Source organism: Chrysemys picta, chromosome 6 (assembly GCF_011386835.1).
Source record: "Chrysemys picta bellii isolate R12L10 chromosome 6, ASM1138683v2, whole genome shotgun sequence".
Classification (NCBI taxonomy): Eukaryota; Metazoa; Chordata; order Testudines; family Emydidae; genus Chrysemys; species Chrysemys picta.
Window position 1 is genome coordinate 104,124,718 of NC_088796.1, and position 20,767 is coordinate 104,145,484.

The window sequence follows — 20,767 nt, forward strand, 5'->3', positions numbered from 1 at the left end:
CAGCTACCTTTTACTGTGGTGCACTGTGGATAAAATTTGGTTTCAGAAGACTTTTCTTTCACAAATATTTAGTAACTAGCTAATTAAAGCAGTCTACCAAGGTCTTCTGTGTTCACCAATATTTGACTTACAGACACATCTTCATTTCCATGCAATTTATCTACAAAAAGGGACAGGTGCAGCAGATTAACAGTATTCAGCAAAAAAATATTTGAAATATGAATACACATTCTTTTATTGAGGTGAGGTTTGAATGACCATGTACTTGAAAACTGAATTCTTTTACATTACAAGGGAACTAGGTAAATGTTAATGAATACTCATGGCTCTGTGGTTACAAAGTGGCAGCCTTCACTAGTGAGTACAATATAGTAGTAGCTGGTTTTCTGTTACAGAGTAAGTTAACTACCTCATCCTGAATCTGCCACTTACGAAAGAAGAAAAGCTTCTACTTTCCCATCTTCTATTTTTGCAGCAACTGTTCACTCTTGAGGGATGGAATCGTACCCTAGCCTTCATTTGCTACAATTAAATTTAATTTCTATTTCCCAATTAACTTGTGCAAAAGGTGATTAGAAAATAAAAGTCTCTTTAAGTAACTGGAGTCATGTAAGAGATTCTAAAGCAGTGGTGGGCAACCTGCGGCCTCTCGGCCGCACGTGGCCCATCAGGGTAATCTGCTGATGGGCCGCGAGACAGTTTGTTAACATTGACCATCCACAGGCATGGCTTCCCGCAGTTCCCATGGCCATGGTTGGCCGTTTCTGGCCAATGGGAGCTGCAGGGAGCAGCGACCAGCAAGTCCCTGAGGCCTGCGCCGCTTCCCGCAGCTCCCCTTGGCCAGGAACAGTGAACCACAGCCACTGGGAGGTGTGGGTGGCTGTGCCTGCAAACGGTCAATGTAAACAAACTGTTTTGCAGCCCACCAGTGGATTACCCTGTCAGGCCACCCACTACTGTTCTATAGAGAAAAGGGGAACACAAAACAAGCTCTTAAGCCTGATTCTGCTCTCCAGTTAGTTTTATACCAGTGAAATTCCATTGTCTTCAATGAAGTTACTCCAGAATTACACCATAAGTGAAAACAGACTCCAATATCCTGGGATACACGTAGAGAGAAATTAGAAATGGATAGGTTAGAGCTAATGCAGATGTTCCTTAATTTTAGCCAGAACTCTTGGGTGAATATCATTTGGTCCTGGTGACTTAGTATTGTTCAATTTATCAATTTGTTCTAGATATCTAATTTCATATTTACAAAAAACATCATAGAAATGTGTGCGCGTAAGCAGCAGACTTGGTGCTTTATTCTAGCTAAAGATTGTGAACTTCTTTTTTTAATGCATGAAAGATGTAAATTCACAATTCTAGACTAGGGCTGTCAAATGATTACAAAAATAATCACAATTAATCATGAGATTAAAAATATAGCTGTGATTAATGGCAGTTTTAATTGCAGTGTTAAAGCATAATAGAATACCAATTTAAATGTATTATAAATATTCTTGGATGTTTTGCTACATTTTCAAATGTATTGATTTCAATTACAACACAGAATACAAAGTGTACAGTGCTCACTTTATATTATTTTTGATTACAAATATTTGCACTGTAAAAAAGATAAACAAAAGAAATGGTATTTTTCAATTCACTTCAGACAAGTACTGTAGTGCAATCTCTTTATCGTGAAAGTGCAACTTACAAATATAGAATTTTTTTTTTTTTTTACATAACTGCACTCAAAAACAAAACAATGTAAAACTTTACAGCCTACAAGTCGACACATGAAGGGGCATGAGACTGTTTAGCATCTCTGGCACATTGCAATGTCAGCTTGCAATGCCGGCTACAACAGTGCCATGCAAACGCCAGTTCTCACTTTCAAGTGACACTGTAAACAAGAAGCAGGCAGCATTATCTCCTGCAAATGTAAACAAGCTTGTTTGTCTTAGCGATTTGCTGAACAAGAAGTAGGACTGAGTGAACTGAAAAATACTTTTCACTTTTATAAGATGAACTGAAAAATACTATTTCTTTTGTTTATCTTTTTACAGTGCAAACATTTGTAATCAAAATAATAATAGAAAGTGAGCACGGTACACTTTGTATTCTATGTTGTACTTGAAATCAATATATTTGAAAATGCGGAAATATATCCAAAAATAAAATAATAAATTTAAACTTGTATTCTGTTATTGTTTAACAGTGCAATTAAAACTGAAATCAATCGTAACTATTTTTTTAATGTAGTTAATTTTTTTTGCATTAATTGCATGCATTAACTGTGATTAATTGACAGCCCGATTCTAGACCCATTTGAAATAGAACCACCAGGGCATTTTTTCTCTTGGATAGACAGCACAGGCAGTCATAGACAAAGGTTGGCCTTACAACTAGTGGGAGCTTATACTGAGAGCTGATGACTTGGCTGTCATTGATTTCCTCCCACTCTGGACCTGCTGACACGCCAAAGTATGGTGCCCAAAAGACCACTTGCATAGCTTGTGCTTGTGGTGGTGTCTGGTCAAATGATCAAAAGAGAAACAAAATTCCAACCTTCACAAATGTTATGAATTCTTCCACTTTGTCATTGGCCAGCAGCATTTTCTTCTGCACTACTTCCAGTGCCTGCCCACTTTGCTTTGCCAAGCCATGGAGTTGCTGCGATGCAGTCGTCTCAAGTTCAGTCATGGCACATTCAGCTTCAATCATTTTACCTTCTAGATTGGTAAGCTTGAGATCCTGAAGTACAGAAACATGAAAATAGAACTGGTACTGGGAGACAGCTGTGATGTAATTTTAGTCTAAAAAATACACATCATTAGTTAACATTATGGGACATTCCATTTACAATACATAAAATTCAATTTCACGGGAATCTTTGTACATTATATCCATGTTATAGGGACTGAATTTTCAGTAATAATAAGGTAATATAGCTTCAAGCCAAACTAAATACAATCTTATATAGAGAGATGTTACTATTATTCTGTTTTATATTCTTCTATAAGTATTTTAAAAAATTAAGTTGCTGACCTTGCAACTTTTCATTTTTTAAAAATAAAACTGTGCATGAAAAAGTCAAGGAAAAAGGGGCAATAAAATTGTTCTACATTAACCAGCAACACTCTAATATACCTTTTTCCCCAACTCATCTTTAGCCTTGCGATACATCTGTTCATACTGTGATTTCTCTTTTGTAGCTACATTAAGCCTTTGCTTTAGTGAATCAATTGATGTTTTCTTGTTTGAACAGTCTTCAGTCAATGTCTTTACCTGAAGTAAAACCACAGGCAATTTGATTATTTAGACAGAAAACCTACAAACATGAACCAAAATCACAAGCACACTTATTTTTGTTTTTACTGCATAAACTGGTATTTAAGCTAAAAACTTCCAGCAATCACAATAGGCATTTAATAAGCAGCTGTTACTGACCCACCCATAGATTATTTTATATAAAATGGTTGCATAAAGAGTGAGAGTCTAGACAGGTATGATACGTGAATAAAAAAAGCTCTTAAGTTTACTTGTTGGATTGTAGCTTTTAGACATGTTTCACTAATACAACGAGCTAAGCCATAATTTCAAATCTTTCTAATCACAGGGGGGAAAAAGCATAAAATCAAAACTTAGTTGAGAAAATGGTAATTGTCTACAATGTGATAGCATGCATAGTCTTCTGGATAACTCATTATAACTTTGTTATATATAGGGAGTAGTGATTTAGGCTAAATTGAAATAAAAGAATATTCCTAGAAAATCACTTTACTCTGATGGCAGATTGTATTAATCAACAGTCCTACAGATAATATACAGTATTGGTGAATTTCTCTGATTTTCAATTGAAGATAATGTTATATTTTTCAATTTCATCCTTTACAAATAACAATAGAAATATATGGGCTCTGACCCTGTTGAAGCTGAAAAATGGGATGCTGAAAATGCTCAAAGAGCAATGCATAAGAGCAAAGTGTTACACTGAACTCTAAACTATTTTCTCTAAAAACAAAACCAGGTATTTAGCTTGCTCTTTCCTCACTTTATCCCTCTCTCTCTGGTTGAGGATTCCTTAATGACACCTTCTCTCTGGCATTGGGGGTAAGAGAGCAGCTCTCTCTGGAGCTGACAATGCTTAATGACTGCAAGCACAGACTGCTGTATGAGCCGTGCAGCCAGCACTCGCTTTCTAAGAGAATAAAAGTATGTCTTGCTCGGCAAATTGTTTATTTCTATTTTGGGGTCATACATTGTATAACCTCATAGAGACCCACTAGTCTGCTCTCTTTGTCAGGGATAATGCACTGTATGGATATTATAAAAATATGTCCTATCATATCTAAGATCTTCCAACTTCCATGAAATGCCTTTAGCTATTTAGGAAAAAACAATAATTTGAATGCTGACCTGTAAGTTTTAATTAATATAGAAACAACATAAGAAGTGATAAAACCTGAATTTTTAATTATTGATAATACTGCACTACAAGCAGGAATTTATATTGTTTAAAATACTAAAAAATTTAACTAAAATAGATGGAAAATATATGTAAATATATTTTGTGTATAGAACTATCTTTGTTTGATCTCCAATGCATTTTATAATGTTGTAAAATGTCACACATTCCATCAAGGCTACATACAGCAAATATCAACACTGAGTTTTCTATTTATGCTCATTATTTAGTTACATTTCTTATGTATATCCATTGAATTATGGTGAATTATACAATTAATCAATGCAACCATCATGTACCAAATTCACATAAACCCAAATAGATAGAACTGCAATAAGTTAACGAAATGTATTGTATGTTTAAAATTGTGGTACTATTTGTATAGTTGGTTGGAATAACTTCTGCAAATCAAAAGCAGTTTATTTTTGGTATAAATATTAACAACAAACAAGAGGTACCTTTTTCTCAAAACTTTCTAATGTTTCATTAAAGGTTTTTTCAGTTTCCTGGTTTGCTTTCAGACGAGACCTTAAGTCTTCTATCAAATGTCTTTTCATATTTATGTCCCTTTCCATTCGAGAAACCCTTGAAATAAGGGGGGAAAGTCACAGTACGCACACTATTAAGAAATATAGTTAGAAAATGGTTACTTTAAACAATTAAAATGAATTAATGTACATTAAGTATTTTTCATATAGTTTTTGATTAGTTTCCAAAAATGGTGGTGTAAATAGTTGCAATTTATTTTATTCCTGAAGCACAGCATAGTATATTTAAGCTTTTAACTAACAGTCCTAGTCCTATTAATTCAAAGGTTCCACTTTATTGTGGTTTACAGTGGTTTGTACTGTATTATATTGTATTAAGGTGAAAGCACAACAATAATACTTTAGTGCATATTTATAAAAGAGAAGCAGCTGTTCAGAAAAATATTTAGAAACTTTAATGAATTAAAAAAAACTGTTACTATTATGTGATAGATACTTTCCAATCATTATGTTGGTAGAATTCTTTTTAAAAAGGGAAAAACATTTCCATTTCTGGAACTCAATAATACACTGTAATAAAGGGAAATTGCATCAATGGGTAGCATCTGAAAAACCACACTGTAATTTCTTTTACAAAACTGCAAAATCTCATAAAATAATTTAGCAGTATTTTAACAGAAGCCTCTTGAAAAATCAAACTCACACTTCATGTGACATCTTCGAAATTTTATGATGCAGAAATGTATGCCTCATGCAATGCTTCTCCAGCTAGAGTACAAATTAATATTTTAAATCTAAACATTGAGTATTTTCTGAATATGTTCATCCAGCTAGACTGTTTTTTCCATATAAAACAAAATGAATGATAGCAGTATGTTGATACATAAAACATTGCTGATATCACAAGAAAACTATAGTACAATATATTCCTTCAATCTATTTTCATGTGTGTATTGACACATTAGTATTATTTGGGTGACTAGGTGGAATACCTCTGACAAAGCAAATGTAGTATGTGTTATATAAAAACAATATAATAAACAGTACCAATATTTTTAATCTAAATCTACACACAACAGTAGAAGGCTTCTTTATTTTTTTCTTAAGGCATTAACCACTAGAAAATATACACTATTAAAGTGTTTTTAAATAATCTTTTCTGTTTGAAGTGAGCAAATTGTATCAATAAGGAAAATTATACAGATTCTCTAAAATAAAACATTGGGGATGGTTGGACTGGGTTTTTAAAAAAAAAACTTCTGATCAGACATGAAATTCATAAATGTGCAAAGAGGTTCTATTTATATCCTAAATTTAACTGAAGAACAGTAGTACAGCTGCTTTTACACTATGAATCTAGGGGGGAAAAAATCTCAGTAGTATATGTCAAAATCAATATACATGAATTCCAAAGTTAAAATAAATCTTAATCAATTCAAATATAAACAAACACAACTGTCCTTTTGCACTTTTTACAAATAAAAGACTGGATATTTAATCCAGTTTAAGCATCTAAACCTTGACATGTCTCCTAGCCCCAAGGCAAAGAATTACTGTATTTGAAAAACTGCTTTTAGCACTGCTGAGGCATTCATTTAGATTTACATCAAGGATAACTAAGTCCACTCTAGGGTCTGAATTCTGACTTTAGATATTCTTATTACAGTGCAGAAATTGTAGCCAGCTAATCACTCATCAGTTTATACAAAATGTGATCTTAGCGTATACTGTTCTGATTTTCTGAAAAGCCTGAACAGTTTGCAAGATTTATCAAAAAGAGAGAGAGAGAGAGAGAGGTTTCTCTCAGAAAGTCTGGATCTGAAATGATTAATTTTGGAATAATCACATATCTGCCACTGGGTGGCACCAAACACAATAGGTAGAGGAAGAGAACATACTTTTCCTGTAGTTCCCGCATCCTTTCTTCTTTTTCCTGGGCTTCATTTTTCAGAGACTTAATCGTGGTTGAGTGTTTAGTGATTTCGTTATTTGCATTCTAAATTGAAAAAATACTTATTAAAACATAAATAGTATGGATTAAATATTATCTGAGGTATAACCAAATAATGAATTTGTTTAAAATAAAAGGGCTTACCGTATAAAAGTTTTTTTGATTAACATTATTAATCAACATTTCATATCTATCAATCTATACAAAAGAACACTCCTATTTTCACATTTATCAGAACTCTTCGCCTTTGAAAATACATTCAAAACTGCTATTTTTTTCACATGAGAATAATTATTCTTTATTAATATATGTTCTTCAGGGTACAGATAGGTACTTTGTACCTAACAGGACCAGATTTTCCTTTGCATGGGATTGTCAGTAAGAGAGGTAAGTAGGAAGGAAGTAAAACTCTACAATGGTTAGTCTTGTGAAGTTTCTTTGAACTGTACCCCTCTGCTGGGATGGTTTGGAATATGAGATTTTTGGGACTATGGTTCTTCCCAATCCTTTTGATTTGGGGGGATCTGCAAGAACAAAAAAAAAAACCAACCTTCCATGATGAGACAAGCAGTCATGCTGCAAGAGTAGCTGTTGCTCCACTGCCCACTGCAGCTGCTAAATAGAAGACATGGAAACAACCATTCCCAGTTGGTCAGATTTCCATATGCAAGTCCCTAGTCTCTGTTGGGGAATGTAGCAGCCCCAAACATCGAGCCATATGTAATTCCAGTGAAGGAGCATTGACTCGGGACAGCAGCAAAGGGGGTTAAGTGCCATCAAGGTGACATTCCCCCTGTTCTATACCATAAGAGGGAGATCTGCACACAGAAGGCCCCCTCTGCATGCAAATCTGCCGGGGATGATCTGGCCCAGGATCAGGTGCAGGTTAATTTAGTGCTCGTCTACACTGCCCTATAGTTTGGACTGTTGGGGGTGTGAATTACAGAACGCACCAAAACCCTGCACCCCTCCCCCTCATGTGGACACTGTGGAGGCGAACTAAAAGGTACCTATTTTGCATTAACGTAGTCTTCTTCAAACAGGGCTATCTTATTGCAAACTAGGTACATTTTAGTTCACACCCACATGGAAGATTTACAGAGCAGCATTTTGGTGAGCACTTTAGTCCAAATTGCCAGGCAGTGTAGACACAGCTTTAAACACCGTCTGCAGAAAGAGAAATAAGAGAATTTAAAAAAGTATCCATCTAACTGTAAGTTCAAATAAATGTATATATTAGAGCTCCATAGCTGAAATGAGCAGTATAATTACTGTATGTAACAGTGGGCTATATATTCAAAGCCCCAAGCAAGTGGCATACCCAAAAATTGCATGGGTGGGAAATGTGTGCACAATGCATTTTTGAAGGTTCAGCCATTGTGCTGGGCTTTGGGAATTTACCCATTAAGTCTAAAACTGTGAGCGAATAGATCAGACAGGCAGTAAACAGAGATACTTGAGGAGAATTTCCCTGCTCAGTGCAGGCTTGTAACTCCCATTAACATTAATGGGAGTATTGTACATAGCACCGTGCACCTCAAGGGGAGTATAGGCTCTTGTGTGTGTAGTTAGGTGTAAAGTATTGTTTTTAATACATTGTACAGGCTACAGAAAATGTTTTTCTGGTGCTACAGAAAATGTTAAATTAGAACAGGAAATGTTGGCTAGTCACTTATTTCAATAATGCTGCTTATCCTTCCCTGCCTGGGAACTTTCTTTTGCCATTAAAAATGTTATCCTAGGAGGTTATATTGATTTTGGTTTAACATTTTTAAAAGAAAGTAAAAATTAAAAGCAGGGTGGTGCTAAAAGCAAAAGCTGTTGAAAAATGTGTCAGTAAGTTTAACCTGAAACTTGATTTTTTTTTTTTAATTAAAAAAAAAAAAGAAAAAAAAGATGTGCTGGGTGGTAAATACAAACAGACTGTAAAACACAGAGAATTATGTATAGTTTTATAACCTCTAAGATGAGATGAATGTAAGTAAAAAATGTTGTGGTGTAGTGAAACTCATTGGGTATTTTACCTGAGTAAGGACTGCGGGATTGATCTTAATGGAAATGAGCTACAGTGATCTATTATATAAAGTGAAAAATGTTAACGTGGTTAAAGTATGCCTAGGATTCCAAAGTTTCTGGGTCTGGCATGTCACCTGATCCTGAAAACGTGAGGTTTACACCAGAAAATTTTTTAAATGATAAATGGCAGCAGAATGTTACTGAGTTTCCTGACCTATGTGTTGAGCTTGACCTTCATTAGAGCGAAGCATAATACCCAGTTATATGGGTTTACATACCACATGTGAACATGAACACTTATGTGAGAAGTGGGCCTCTTGCACATTCTTAGAATCAAAGACTCACAAAGAAGAGCTTGTTAAAACAACTATAAGAGCACTCACGTCCAGAGGGGGATTACCCCTTCCTGGGGAAAGAAACCAGAAGAGGGTGTGTTGGAAGGGGAAGGAAGGAATGAACAAAGCTTTTTTACAGACGGTTTGGATTGACAGCGTGTGTAAGAAAGAGGGGAGAATTTCATTCCCAAGTACCACTGGCCTAAGGGATCTGCTGAACATTCTCGGACTATGGCTATATCTACACTTCCATGGTAAATTAATCTAAGTTACGCAACTCCAGCTACGTGAATAAGGTAGCAGGATTCGACGTACCTTAGGCCTACTTACTGTGGTGTATACACCATGCTGGGTTGACAGGAGACACTCTCCCATCGACTTACCTTACTCTTTTCATTCCGGGTGGAGTACCGGAGTCGACCGGAGAACGCTCTACCATCGATTTAGTGGGTCTTCATTAGACCCGCTAAATCGATCTCTGGAATGTCGAGCTGGCAGTAGTATAGACATAACCTAAGAGTATGCAGACCCTATCTCTTCGCACTTTTTCTGTTACGCTCATACCACCCATTTGACTCATGGGCAGCACAACATCAATGCAGACAAGCTGCAAGGGAATACCAGAAAAGCAATTGTCCCTGGAACCCACTTCAAAGGGATAGAGAAGGCTGACTATCTATATTTTGATTTATCATTAGTAACAGGACATCAACCTGGAAATGCTTGTAAGAGCATGCTTTTTGGATTAATTATATATATGTGCGCATGCTATCCAAGGGGAGTTAATCACATACATCTACCGTGCCTATTCCAAAATCCCAAAGTCACCACACCATCATATGTCCAAATAATTGTCCTTATTCAGGCAAACTCCCATTGATTTCCATGAGATATTGTGACTCTCACTGGACTTCAACTGGAAGAATAAAAATTGAGTAGAAATAGAGTATCTCAGGATTTGGACAAATAAGTCCACTCCATAAATCCAACAATAGTTATTTGCACTCAATGTGCTCAGCACAGTGTTGTGATATATTTAAAGTTTTTACGTGTCATGTTTTGGGAGGTAACTCACTTTGCAAGTGCATTATGAGAGGCAGCTGCATGTCCAGGAGAAAGAGAGCCCCCAGCACCCGGGTGATGGGGTGGGAATGACACGCATCAGTAGGAGCAGAGAAAGAGATGCAGCTGCTGAGACACATGGGGGTCAGGGAAAATATACTAATTAAACTGTGACAAGTAGGAGGAATGGTGGATTAAGCCAGATTTCACAGGAGAATTCTGGCAGTTGGGTTGTGGCTCCTGACTGAGAGATGTCACATTGGATATCATAGGAGATGTATAGATTTCAGGAGAGAAGAAGTCTAGAGGCAGGGGATGAAAGTTGGAGGACCACATCAATTGGAAAGTAAGATGGGCCACATATCCAGAAAGAGATGGAAGGGGCTCAAACTAATGGAACGCTCAGCTGGAGAGAGGGGGTTTATGGCAGAGTAGGGGGTGGTGAGAAGTTTCCAGCAGCCTGACTCCCACTAAAATCAGAAGCACAGAATTCGCATTTTGTGCAGCAGGCAAAAGGAACTCTCTGGAACCCTAACTTCCCCCACCCCCAGCTGAATCCCTGGCCCCTAAATCTCTACTCTAATCCTTACCCTAAATCCTAAAGTTACTGCCTCACCCTTATATCCAAAGTGACTCTGCTCCCCTGCCATAGGGCTCTGTGAGGTCACTTCCTCACCCTGTATCCAGAGCCTATATAATAACAATTAGATTAGTAGAAATCTGGCTTTTCTGGTTTTCCAGTTTTCACCAAAATCAATAGGGTTCAGCCCATTCACACCTAGATAGGCCGTGAAATTTTGGAATTGAATTAATGTGATTTTCAAAAGTTCTCACATACAGACAGAGAAATCCCATCAAGTTGAGCGTAAGGACTCGCTTCCCTTGGCCAATGAAACGTAAGCAAAAGGAGCATCCAACCTTTACCAAAAAAGATTTTGTTTCCTTGAAAATGTTTCTAGCAATACAAACCAGGGAAAAGCAACAGAGAAATGGTCTGACATGGAAACAGAACTGACTCCAGGTATAATGTTATTCAGTATTTTCTATTAGGCATCAATGGATCAAAATAACATTCTTTTGGGTGCTAAATAAGCCATGATAAATCAGCCATATTGGGGAATGAAAGGAACTGTTTAAGATCCCAAATCTTTAATAGGATGTGTGTGTAGACTTATACATTACGAATAAATATTAGGGCGGTCAATTAATCGCAGTTAACTCATGCGATTAACTCAAAAAAATTAATCGCAATTAAAAAAATTAATTGCAATTTTAATTGCACTGTTAAACAACAGAATATCAATTAAAATTTATTAAATATTTTGGATGTTTTCTACATTTTCAAATATATTGATTTCAATTACAACACAATACAAAATGTACAGAGCTCACTTTATATTATTATTCTTGTTACAAATATTTGCATTATAAAAATGACGAACAAAAGAAAGTATTTTTCAATTCACCTCATACAAATACTGTAGTGCAATCTCTATCGTGAAAGTGCAACTTACAATGTAGATTTTTTTTTTTTTTTTTACATACTTGCACTCAAATAAAACAATTTAAAACTTTAGAGCCTACAAGTCCACTAGGTCCTACTTCTTGTTCAGGAGATAATGGTGCCCACTTCTTATTTACAATGTCACCAGAAAGTGAGAACAGGCGTTCACATGGCACTTGTGTAGCCAGTATTGCAAGGTATTTACATGCCAGATATGCTAAACATTCATATGCCCCTTTCATGTTTCAGCCACCATTCTAGAGGTCATGCTTCCATGCTGATGACATTCGTTAAAAAAATGATGCGTTAATTAATTTCAGACTGAACTCTTTGGGGGAGAATTGTATGTCTCCGGCTCTGTTTTACGTGCATTCTGTCATATATTTCATGTTATAGTAGCCTTGGATGATGACCCAGCACATGTTATTCATTTTAAGAACACTTTCACTGCAGATTTGACAAAACGCAAAGAAGATAGCAATGTGAGATTTCTAAAGATAGCTACAGTACTCGACCCAAGGTTTAAGAATCTGAAGTGCCTTCCAAAATCTGAGAGGGACGAGGTGTGGAACATGCTTTCAGAAGTCTTAGAAGAGCAACACTCCAATGCAGAAATTACAGAACCCGAACCACCAAAAAAGAAAATCAACCTTCTGCTGGTGGCATCTGACTCAGATGATGAAAATGAAGATGCGTCGGGCGCACTGCTTTGGATCGTTATCGAGCAGAACCTATCATCAGCATGTACACATGTCCTCTGGAACAGTGGCTGAAGCATGAAGGGCCATCTGAATCTTTAGCACATCTGGCACATAAATATCTTGCGATGCTGGCTACAACAGTGCCATACAAATGCCTGTTCTCACTTTCAGGTGATATTGTAAACAAGAAGTGGGCAGCATTATCTCCTGCAAATGTAAACAAACTTGTTTGTCTTATTGATTGGCTGAACAAGAAGTAGGACTGAGTGGACTTGTAGGTGCTAAAGTTTTACATTGTTTGATATATATTAAAACTAAGGAGTAGAAAAGTAGTACCTCCTTTACTTATCAACTTATCAAGTCCAAAGTTCTGTGTTTTCCCTATAAGAGTCGATAATGGCACTGCGAATGAAAGCTGTAAGGGATACAGATCCCAGCATTATTTTTAGGGTGAATGCTACAGGAGAAATTCTGAATTCAGAATCTAATAGTAAAAAAAACCCACCAAAATGATTTATATATTATTTGTAATCTGTACCTTTATATGTATAATATAAAACATTTATATCATACAACTGAACTTTACACACACAGGACTAAATCCTCAATCAGTTCTCTTACTGAGTTCTTACTCAAGGAAAACTTCCATTAAAATCAACGAGAGTTTTGCTTGAACTAAATACTTGATAAATACTGAATAAGGTTTTGGCCAACAGATATAATAAATAATAGTAATAATAATACCTTACATGTATGTCGTTTCCTACACTGAAGATCTTGCACTCTAAATGCAGACGCTTAATGCTTTGGGGTCTGAGTTTTTCACATATTTAATTTTACTTTAAAAAAATTAGAACACTTTTAAAGATACATTGAAAACTGATTTAATATTTTTGATACTAGGCTTCCATACAGCTGGTGTCAAATATTTTTATTCAATAGTGCAATATTCTCTGTCTGAAGGACCAAGAAATAACTTTGGTCCAAATATTTTATAGTTTCTACATGGCAAATGGAATATTTTGGAATACTAGGTTCATCAACATGCATGTTTCTTTCTTTGATGAGATGTTGGGCTGGGAGAAAAACAAATGTCCAGCATCCCACAAATGAAGATTACAAGATCTCGGTTTTTCATTTCTTTAAAGCCCCTGCACCCACAGAGGTCATGACCAGTAGGCTTCTGGTTGAAGATGACAATCAAACATAAGGATCAAGTCAAGTCTGCTCCCAGATTAGCTGGAGAGGTTACCACTAAATCATGAGGTAGTAGTGGATTAAGACTAAATTGGGCTCAGAGCCAATACTCTGAAACACAAGAGCTACCCACAAACCAAAGGTCCCTACCCCTCCAACTTGCTCGCAAGCTTGTAGCAGTCCTAGCTATATGCCTTGCCAATGCTACCCCCTGCTTCTGTCTCCTCTCCAGCAATGGGCTTACCCTCACTGTTCCTTGCCTCCAGATTTTATGGATCCATGGTCCTCAGCCCAAATTTACAGATCCTGCTTTAATCCACCCCTAAATATAAGAACTCCTTTCCCAATCTGAGAGTTGGACCTGTGCCGGAATCTCAGCTTGTGCTCCCCTGGGTAACTAGGACTAACTTTCTTTTAAGAGAAACAGTTTTCAGATTACCAAAAGTTGTATTTCTTTTATCTTGCCATTTCTAACATAAACATATCAGTGTGTGTGTGTGTGCGCATGTGTGTGTGTGTGTATTTATATATAAAAAACACCTTACTAAAACAAAACTCTCCACTGCTCAAACTTCTCCCTATGGAGAGAGGCAGAGAGAACAAACAATATGTGACAGATGTTAATCACATCACTTCATGCTCCATGGGAAAGTGCTATACTACGTTTATGAGCATGGTATAAGAGTCTATATAGAGCAGAACAAGATAACCTGAGATTCAAAAATCAGATTATTAACTAGTTATATTTTTTTCTTGTTACCTATTCCTTGCCTATTTTTTTGTCCCTTACCCATTCATCCAATCCTAGCATGCCCATCACCATGATATCTGGTCATCAACTAAATTATTAAGTTGAAATTAATTATTAAAAATAAACTCTCTCCCCTTCTTCATTATTTGCTAGTCATATATGCAAGGATCTTTTTTTAAATTACTGTGCAACTGTTGGGTTATTTAGTCATTAGCATTATTGTTGTTAACTACCACCAGAAATGCAATAAAAATAAGGGACTAGTTCCCTTTGAAGATAACTAATAGTGATTTATAGATAAGAAGACAGAAGGTGTTACATGAGTTACACAACCAGCACACTTCAATCTTACCCTAGTCACTAATGCTCAGCTCTTTCTCACACAAAGCCTGAAATCACAATTTCCCTCTAATAACATAGTTCCATTGCACTTTCAACAAGCTTTCATCTTGGCCTGCTTTGTCTGTAAAAGATCCTTTCACTGCAAGATTCACTCATTTGGTTATGTCTACCATCTAATAACAAAGATTATCTGACACTTAAATTCCTAGTTATGGGCTAGCCTATGGCAAATTGTACCTTTTTACATCTTTGAGACTGAGCAAATGAAATAATCCTACAGTAAGAGTTATCCTGTTAGCTGACTAATCTGTTCTCTCACCTTCAGTTTGCAATACAGCTGCTTCATCTCCAAATCTGTGTTCTTTGAAGAAGTAGGTGGTGTGACTTCAATTTGGTTAGAAGTCACAGGAGACAGACCCTCTTTCAACCTGGTAGCTTGGGCCAGATGCTCTAATTTTCCTTGTAAATCTTCTCTCTCTCGTTGCAACTCAGCCAGATCGGAGGTCAATGTCTGTTTTACAAATAAAAGTATAAATAGTCACAGTTACATTCAAAAATTATTTGTTTCTGCTTGATCACAAGAGGATGTACATTAGAAAAATAAACAACAGACTCATAAGTTATCTTTACTCTACATTACATATTAGTTGGCTGAATTCACTGGTCCAGACAGTAGAAAAATCAAATCTGGCAGTAAAGAGAAGTAACCTAATACAGAAAGTCACACATGAAACCTTACAGTTTGATTGCATATATTGATATTTGTCTCATGACAGGAAACAAAAGTTATAGGAAGCTGTATAGTAACAGTGGTTACTGCTAAAAAAAATGTTTACCCACAGGGCTGTCTGATTCTACAATTATTTCCTGTACTAAGTATCAGGAAATACCAAGCTATCTCAGATATCACCCTGTGGTAAGGATGGCTAAATGTCAATTTTGTTTTAATGGTGACTATTGTAAGCTTACTTGAATGTTCTGTTGACAACTGCTGTAAAACATACATCCTTTTCTTGGCTTTTGTTTTGATATTTGTAGGGCTTGTAGAGGTTAAAGCAAAATGGACCAGCTGCACTAAATATCTTCTGGTTGGCTGGTCTTTACTCATGTTGTGTTATTCCTTCCTTTTCACATATATGCACCATAGCCAGAGAGCCACGTATTCCATAACCTTGACTCTAGGGCTGATGTACTTAACTGGTAAAAGCCAAGCTGGAGCAGGACAGCATAACAGATGTTAGTTGTTTATTCCACTGGGTAGGTCTTACCACCCTATACTGCAGCCAAAATGCTTCTCATTTAGCAACATAAATGTTAAGTTCAATTAGCAGACGAGGCTTGTTAGGGATTTAGTTCAAATAAATAGCATGCAAACTATCTCAGTCTTACAGTGCTTGATTGACAACTGACAAGGCCCATTTAATCAGTGAATTATAATATCACAGTACTAATTAAATATGTAATTTTAGAAATAAAAATATTCTCCTATTCTAAAGAATACACAATTAATGTTATTCTGTGAACAGGGCACCTGGAATAATCTTTATGCCAGTGCTTATCTTTCACCAGTCTGTAGTCAGCAGAAAGCCACCAACCTTTAATGGCATAACAACTTTCTGCTACTTAAGAGGGTAACTACAGTACTATTTTATTATTCCAAAGAAGCTTATAATATGGTAGTTTAACATAAGGAACAACTAGACAAAATGATATTGAAATTTCTCAGAGGAGGAAAAAAATCTCCTGTGTGAAGAATCCCAATTCGAAATTGGAAAAGATACTACAGCTTTTAAATGGCAAATGTGTAGTTGATTACATGTTGGTATGTAAAATAATTGGTAAACCTAGGTACAAGCTATTGTTCATATTTCAAAGGATGCTAGTACTGATATTAAAAGCAGAATTCTACATTGTTCAAAGTTATGCGCAAAATAAATGCTCCTTAAAATATGAACACTATACGTACATACACATACTTAAATCACTTGAAGATCTGTGATGAAAAATATACCCAGGAAAAAAAGGAAAAAAACACGCTTTCATGAACATATTTATGTTAATTACAGACAGCATGGGGAAGTTTGCACATTTTCAATGAGATTAAAAAATATTTATAGATATAACAAAATACAGTCTAATTTTTGAACCCAAATACTGATACCATTTCTGCACTCACATACACTTATTAAAGCCAGTGGGAATTGTGCGTATATATCGGAGATCAGGACCACTGCTGGCAAAAGGCTTAATCTTTCCATTTCTTTATGAGTTTGCTGTAATTTCATTACTTAACCACAGACCAACCGTACTAAGGTAACTTTTGACTGGAACTCTTTAATCTGTTATGTTATTCCCACCTCTCAAAACCCACAGGACTTAAAATGAGAACATCATGTGGGTAGAGGATTCAAAGTGAAGGATACTTAAACAAACAAAACAAACAAACAACAACAACCCCAACCTAACAACAAAAAACAGCAGCACTTCAGGAAGCTGCAGATGTTAATTTATCCAACATATGCAATGCTGCTGTACCCAGATTGTCATGGTTTGATGTTTCTATTGTAAATTACTCAAAGATAAAAGTGGAAAATGACTACGTTTGTGAGGAACAGATAGCTCTATGTTTGTGCTGTCTAACATCATGGGGTTTTAGCCTGGGACTCAATGAGATTCCTCGCCTCCCCCCCCCCAGGCCCAGGACTGATAGTGTAGGCAAAACCATCAGAGCCCAAGTGTCATGGTCACAGTAGTCACAGTCATGAATGTGGTATCAAATAGATTAAAGGAGCAATAGGGGGATGGATCTTCCCAAGACTGGCTGCAAGGCAACAACTTCAATTCTTGAGCCCTAGTTTTTGGAATTTACTTGAACTAGGAAATAGACACTTTTCCATCTTTAAAACACATTCAAACATTAAATGTAAGAGAGAAACCAGGTATGTGCAGAGGGGAAGAGGGGGAGGGGAGTGTCCAAGGAGCAGACAAGCAGAAAACCTACATTTCCCATTGTGGACAGACAGGGATGTCCCTTGCAATCAGTGACTGCTGAGAGGTATGTCTGCACTACATCCCGGATCAACATTCAGGCAAATGTAGTGCAGTTGTAGCCATGTTGGTTCCAGGAAATTAGAGAGACATGGTGGGTGACGTAATATCTTTCATTGGACCAACTTCTGTTGTGAGAGAGAGAAGCTTTCGAGCCACACAGACCTGAAGAAGAGCTCTTTGTTACTTACCTTAAGTTCATCACTTTGATTTTTTTTTTCCCTTCCAACAATAAGTTTCAGGTTGTTGAACTGCTGCTGTTTTTTTAAACACTTTCTTTTTGGCCCTCCTAACATGCAGCCAAATCCTGAGTGACAGACTTGCTCCATGGGAACAAGTCATGGCGCTGAGCAGTGAAATTTTCAATCCCAACTAGACCAGGTGTTTTTAAATTCATGCTGCAGGTGCTACGCCTGTTCATAGTGACCACAGTCTGCTGCAGCCCCTAGAAGACGTTTACAGATTCACTGTGCACACACTTATCCTAACCCCCCTGTGCCTGGTATATCCACAGAGCTCTGTTCCATGGTGCACAGAAGAGTAAGTGGTGAAATCGTGGCTTTATTGAAATCAATGGCAAAATTCCCATTTGATTTCAATGGGGCCAGGATTTCACCCAAGATGTCTCTCTGTGCAAGCTCTCCACTACTTGGCCCCCTGCTTGGTAATTCTGCTACGTTTGGCCACTATACAGAGAACTGCACGATTGCACTGTCATTACTTTGCATATGGCAGACTGTAAATTCTTTGGGACAAGGAACCTCTATGACTGTACAGTCTAACTGAGCTGCTTTAATATCAATATGAAACTGCAACAATAGGCCTCTGCTGTAGGTAACTATTTAGTGTTTGTTGTTGTACTCTTAATACTATGATGTACACGACCTCTAAATTTTATATTCACAATATATATTGTGTAGAATTTATATCTGCAGTATCAAATTATTTTACAAACTTTTTCACCCTATGTTATAACCTGTTTCGTTAGGATGATTCAACTGTAAATAAATCAGTATATAACAGTGCTTAGACATTTTATAAAGAGCAAATGGTGTTAGATTTAAATAACATTTCTTGCTATTACAAAACCCTCTAATCTTGGCAGCCAAAAGAAATTCAGAGAGTGCAGAGGGATGACTTTTTCAGAGACTAGGAGCAAACTGACTTCTGGCTTTCTGAGAAATCTTATATTGAGGGTGAGAGGAGATGGGAATTGATTTGTAGATTTATATTGCAGTATATTTTTTTAATACTGCATAGCTCTCACATCCAGATACAAATACAACATTGCTTTGTCTTTCCTGTATTTTTTAAGGCATGCTGTTATTCTCCTGCAATTTTAACTCTATTGTAGAGGAAACTTGTAAGAACAACAGTATTTCGGTCACATACAGTTCTTGTGAATATACAGTTTCAAATAATAACTGCATATAAAAAATAAAAAGAGTCTATGACTAATACTGTAGTGAATATCTTTATAGTACTTTACAGTACTTCGGTGATATTCTCCTTTACAAAAATCTAATAGTTTCTATTTAACTTTTCAGGCAAGGTTTTTAAAGTAAGTCTCTCTAATTGTAAACCTATTTTTCCTCTCATGAATAGACTCAATATCTTTTTATTGATGGGGAATAAAAAATAAAGGTAAAATGAAGACCGATAACATGCAGACATCTATAAATATGAAAACAATATATAAAAATATCCAACTGGAAAAGTAATCATGTTCCATTCATGGCATCTGATCACATATAATTTTTTAGAAACAAGAAAAGTACAACCACTTAAACTTTTAAGCCCCTGAGGAAGTTTTCCTTGTGGAACTACTGTTTGCCCTCAACAAACGGGTATTTTTAACTCCATGAACACAGACAGAAAATTAGAAATAAAGTCTTTGATAACTTGATGTCCCATCTCTAAGCTGGACCAAAAACTGTAAAAAGGTAAAAAGTTCTAAAATGTAGACCTTATTAGTCATTTATTTAATATAGACTTTTTTGAATTTTTAGTAAGAACTACCAGATCACTCATTTATAAACTACTTTCAGGCAAATGCAGTTATCAGCAGCCTACACTATGTTTCACAAAATGTCAAGTAAATGAAGGTAATATAGAGGACTTTTTACCAGTGCTTTAGCGAGTTGTTAGACTTCAGTAGCCTTTAGAGACCATTAAGTACTCTTTGGCTAATTGGCCAATGGTAGATTAATCCTCTTTTTATTCTAGCAGCACTATTTTAACACCCCTTGCACTCTGTCAGTGTAGTATCTGAATGACAAAATAATATTGTGCATGAATAATAAGCAGAAAAGTTAAATTAACATTTCATGTTTCATATGCCATACCTATGTGTCAGAAAAAAACTCTTTTTAAGCCACTGACATTCAACTTTTTAAAACTATCTGATGTTGACATCTTACTGAGGTGAATCTTCCTAATTACTGCTAATCGTCTATCAAGAAAAAAAATCTTTCCTTGAAGTGCAGTTGTCTGGTATAGATGAACACAGCTCCAATGTGCATAGTAAAGACAGGCATGACACTTGAGGTATGCTACATTATTATGAGGTCATACTAAATATGGTTTGCAATTAATAAAGCAGCTTTTAAGGATGTTTGAGGCACTGAAAATGCCAATCTTTCATGAAGAGCTTAAATTAGATCCCAGTAGAGAAATATAGATATCTGCTTATGGATAACAGATATGGCTCTTTCCCAATGTATTTTATTAATGAAAAAATATTTGTCCTATTGATAGTTGGGTAGTAGTATTGTTTCAGTTCAAATATCTTATAAATGCAGTTTACATATTGGTGATTATAGGTCATCTTTTATCTATATAAAATACAACTTCAATGAGAGTTGGCAAAGAATACTGCAATGATGAAGAATCAACATTGTTTTCAAAATCTTTGCA

At 36.1% G+C, this 20,767-nt stretch overlaps 1 protein-coding gene across 8 annotated transcripts in view; it reads right to left on the reverse strand.

Annotated features, from left to right (window-relative positions):
* The window catches only part of CNTLN (centlein), a 275,372-nt gene that overhangs the window by 28,430 nt on the left and 226,175 nt on the right, over nucleotides 1-20,767 (reverse strand). For 7 of the 8 annotated variants that reach the window (XM_065549483.1, XM_065549484.1, XM_042850538.2 and 4 more), the window contains 5 exons: nucleotides 15,123-15,314; nucleotides 6,843-6,940; nucleotides 4,915-5,041; nucleotides 3,139-3,276; nucleotides 2,557-2,742 (listed from right to left, as the gene is read on the reverse strand). In XM_065549483.1, coding sequence (XP_065405555.1) covers nucleotides 2,557-2,742; nucleotides 3,139-3,276; nucleotides 4,915-5,041; nucleotides 6,843-6,940; nucleotides 15,123-15,314 — 741 coding nt within the window. Of the gene's footprint in view, nucleotides 1-2,556; nucleotides 2,743-3,138; nucleotides 3,277-4,914; nucleotides 5,076-6,842; nucleotides 6,941-15,122; nucleotides 15,315-20,767 lie in introns of those variants that run through there. The other variant, XR_010588654.1, reaches the window with a different exon arrangement.